Source organism: Otolemur garnettii, unplaced genomic scaffold, assembly GCF_000181295.1.
Source record: "Otolemur garnettii isolate 467f Iridium unplaced genomic scaffold, OtoGar3 scaffold00034, whole genome shotgun sequence".
In the NCBI taxonomy this organism is placed as follows: Eukaryota; Metazoa; Chordata; class Mammalia; order Primates; family Galagidae; genus Otolemur; species Otolemur garnettii.
The window spans coordinates 9,317,933-9,322,373 of NW_003852429.1; the positions used below are offsets into that span (position 1 = coordinate 9,317,933).

At 37.0% G+C, this 4,441-nt stretch overlaps 1 protein-coding gene across 2 annotated transcripts in view; it reads left to right on the forward strand.

The window, feature by feature from the left end:
- Positions 1 to 4,441, forward strand: part of PCCA (propionyl-CoA carboxylase alpha subunit) — a 373,052-nt gene that overhangs the window by 14,112 nt on the left and 354,499 nt on the right. The window contains exon 2 of one of the 2 annotated variants that reach the window (XM_003789599.2): positions 899 to 976. In XM_003789599.2, coding sequence (XP_003789647.1) covers positions 899 to 976 — 78 coding nt within the window. Of the gene's footprint in view, positions 1 to 898; positions 981 to 4,441 lie in introns of both variants that reach the window. The other variant, XM_023513087.1, reaches the window with a different exon arrangement.

Here is a 4,441-nt window from a genome sequence, read left to right on the forward strand (position 1 = left end):
GGTCTTCGGTCTTTTACCTGATAAAGGCTTTGTTTTATAAACTGTATCTTTCGTATCTATTACTTTCACTTTTGTAAGCAATTATCTTTTATAATTGGGGTTTGATTTTTTTTTTTTTTTTTTACGAGATAGAGTCTCACTTTGTCACCCTGGGTAGAGTGCTGTGGCATCACAGCTCACAGAAACCTCCAGCTCTTGGGCTTATGTGATTATCTTGCCTCAGCCTCCCAGGCAGCTGGGCCCATAGACACCCACCACAACACCTGGCTATTTTTTGTTGCATTTGTCATTGTTGTTTAGCTGGCCTGGGCCAGGTTCAAACCTGGCTCCCTTGGTGTATGTGCCTGTCGCTGTAACCACTGTGCTATGGGCGCCGAGCTGTGAACTTGATTATTAATATTACTTTTTCACATCAGCCAAACCACTGTTGTACCAAAAAATGTAAAATAAGAAACCATGCCCAAAACATTAGCAAATAGACAACAATATTTTATTATTTTTTGGTTGCTGTTACATCAAAGTTCCTTGAGGCCAAGGCTCTTTCTTGTTTTATGTTTTATATAGTTCTGGTCTGTGACTTCTGACCCAGCTCTGTCATTCTGCATGGGCAGAAAGACCTTTCTTCAGAGTTGTTTGGCCTTTTGACTCTCCTTGTTATACTTTTCTGGAGATCGCTTTGATGCCTTTGTTTTTTCTTGTGTGCCAAGAGGATGTGTCTAGAGTTCTGATTTCTCTTCTGTAATTATGGTGTATTGCCTACCATTACATATATTGATTGATAAAACATTTCAGCTGGAAGTGAACTGGAAGACGTACCCTGAAAAAATATTTTTAAGCCCATTCAAGTATCTGTAATTTATTTCATTTAACAGTTTTCTTTTTGTTTGTTTGTTTGTAGCATGTTCCCCACTGCTCAAGACGGCATTTTATGGTGTCCCGTAGTCTTGGTTCACTGGGATATGATCCTAATGAAAAAGTAAGTATTTAAAAAATGCTCTCAACAACCAGGTTCTAATGGTTTTACTTTTTTGGCTCCACACTATGTTCAGGGGGTAGATGAAGTTTTGTTTGTGCAGTGCAGTTATTTATTGCTCTAGCATCGTAGGTTTTATAAATGCTCAATCTTTGTTTCTATTCTTCATTGTGGGCCACAACCTGAGTCTTTTTAATTTTGTATTTGTCGCTATACCAAAAATTGAATACATTTGCAACATGTTTCTCTTGTTTTCAGTAGAATACTAATACGACATTCTTTCTTGAAGATTGGGCAGTTGAGAGATTTTGATTGAACTATTGAATTTTTGCCTTTTTACTTAATATTTGAGTGATTTATTTGGATCAAAGGTAATTATGCGAATTGTAAATTTTGGAACAGGGAAATTTCAACTCAAAGCTTGATATGTTGTAATATTTTAACCTTGTGATAGAGAAGATAAAAGGACTAAGAAATGATTAGGAAAAAAACATGGTTTGGTGGCAATGAAGGCGTCAAAGAAGGCAGGGTAAGAATTTTGGTTAAGAAGGGATTGTCCAGGTGACCATGGTGTAAGCAGAGCTAACATGAATGATCGGTTGAGAATGACATGCTTGCAGTATCTTCTTAATCATCTGACATGCACAAAACTGCTTTCTAGATTCTTTTGAATCTGGAGGTTTGGAGGATGGTGTAGTCTAATAGAAATACGGTGTTAAACATAATTACAGGGCAAATGAAATTTTAAATTTTCTAATAACCACATTAAAAAGTAAAAAGAAATGGATGAAATGAATTTTAAACATATAGTTTATGTAACTAAATATTTAAGATGTTATTTTCATATATATTCAGTATAAAAGTATTAATGGAACACTTTATGTATGGTTTTTTTTTTTTTTTTTTGGTACCATGTCTTCTAAATCTGGGACTCTCACTTTGATTAGCCACAGTTGAATTGCCCAGTAACCTCGTGTGGCCAGTGGCCACATGAACACTGAATATTGAACAGTGCATGTCTAGATGAATTAGCTGTGATAAAATCCCTGTTAGGAAAGTTTGAAGTTTGTAGTTTTATAGTTTAATTTCAAAACTTCACTATAGGTGCCATGCTTTGGGGTTCATGTGTATATGTTTGTGCACATGTGTTGCATTCTAATTTTGAGATAATCAGCTATCATAATTGGGAGCATTCTAGGAGTTGTTAGCATTTATTAAAGAGGCCACATTTACTGATAAGTAGTTCAGCCATTTTTCTCCCTATAAACATTGGTAGCCTTCCTCATTAGAATATAGATTATTAGAAATGAGCTACCATTGGGGAAATTAGAGGTATTTAAAATACATATTTCTGTCTATTATTTAAGATAATTCTCTGCCTCTTTATTAACAGCTAATGATCTATAGGTTGCTCCTGAAGTCACCATACATAAGGAAAATGGGAAATTGTAGCCAAGTGTACCTTTATTTATAAAATATTCATTTATAAAATTGTACAAAATATTGTCTGTTGGCCACCTCTTTGTAAAATAAAGGTACATTTAGCTACAATTCCCTATTTTCCCTATGTATGGTGACTTTTGGGACACCTTATATTTTGAAATGAAAAAAAATTTTTTTTCTTTTTTTGAGACAGAGTTTTACTATGTTGCCCTCAGTAGAGTGTTTTGGCCTCATAGCTCACAGCAACCTCAAACTCTTGTGCTTAAGCAATTTTCTTGCCTCAGCCTCTCAAGTAGCTGGGATTATAGGTACCTGCCACAATGCCCGGCTGTTTTTCTGTTGCAGTTGTCATTGTTGCTTAGCTGTCCTGGGACTGGGTTCAAACTTGCCAGCCTTGGTATATGTGGCTGATACTATAACCACTGTGCTACGAATGCCAAGCCTTTGAAAGGAATTTTTTTCTGAACAGTAGGTCTCGAGAGTGGGCTTCAAATATTCAGTAAATTGTGCCGTAAACAGATGTGCAGTCATCTAGTAGTTGGCCTTTCATTCTTTACCTTTCAGGATAATATTCAGGCTTGATTAGTCCCTGTGTTTAGCTGCTGGTCTGTGGGTTCTTGATGGTTTGAGGCTGATAATATGATTATCAGTCAAATCAGAATATTGTTCCTTGGTCTCAGGTGAACTGTTCCTATAGGCTACTAGAGAAAAGTTCAGGAAGTTGAGACTTTGCTGAATGTACAGGGTAGGTTTTGAGATTCTTTTTATGTCTATTAATGTATGTGTGGCAGAGTTTGGTCTAGAACTTGCTTTCACTATAACCTCTTGGTGAGGTTACAGGAATAGCTAATTCACCTCTGACATTGGTTACTACTTATAATTACTAAAAATAAATGCATAAATTTGCATAACTATCTTGGTTTAGTACATTGAAAGAGATAGGAAAGGTAAAGGACTAGAAGTGGAATCTCTTGGGGCTCACTAAGCTACAAAATATTTGTCAAAATATCTGAAATCAAATTTGCTCCCTGCTGTCTTTGCTATCTCCTTAATTGTGGAGAAACTCCCTGGTGCCCTTAGTCAGTGATGGATGTTTTTTGGCACACACTGGTATAGTACAGGTGCATGTTCAGACCAAGCTAGTGGCCTCTCCCTTTACTTGAGGGCTGTATTTAATTAGACCTTTCTGTCTCCAGGCATTCCTACTGTCCTTGTAGCCATTCACTAAATACTGACCTGGTTTGTTCTGTGTATTTTATTTATTTTTTATTTTTTATTTTTTTAGAGACAGAGTTTCACTTTATTGCCCTCAGTAGAGTGCTGTGGCATCACAGCTCACAGCAACCTCCAACTCCTGGGCTCAGGCAATTTTCTTGCTTCAGCCTCCTGAGTAGCTGGGACTATAGGCACCAGCCACAACGGCCAGCTCTTTTTTTTTTTATTGAACCCGCCACCCTTGGTATAGGGGGCCAGTGCCCCATCCACTGTCCTTCTTTGTGTTTTTTTGAGACAGGGTCTTGCACTGTCACCTGAGCAGGAGTAAAGTGGCATGATCACAGTGTTGTGATCGTAGCTCACTGCATCCATTAACTCCTAGGCTCAAGGGATCTTCCCACTTCGCTTTATGAGTAGCTGGGACTACAAGTGCACGCCCTCATGCCTGGCTAATTTCTTAAAAAATTTTTGCAGAGATAGGTCTCACTGTGTTGCTCAGATTGGTCTAAGTCCTGGGCTCTAATAATACTCCTGCCTCAGCTTGTAAAAGTGCTAGGATTAAAGGCATGGGTCACTGTGGCTGGCTGTACCTGGTTGGTTTGTGTAACTTTGATATTGGTAAATGTCTTTGATGATACAATTCATATGTATTTGTTAAATTGATTCTCATTATTAATCTATTATTGACCCCATTCTTACTCTACACTTGGTCAGTGAATCACATCAAATCAAAATTAAACCATGTAAAATTTATTCATTATCAAAAGTATTATCAAAGTTATTTTTTAACTTTGAGGTTTTTTTTTTTTT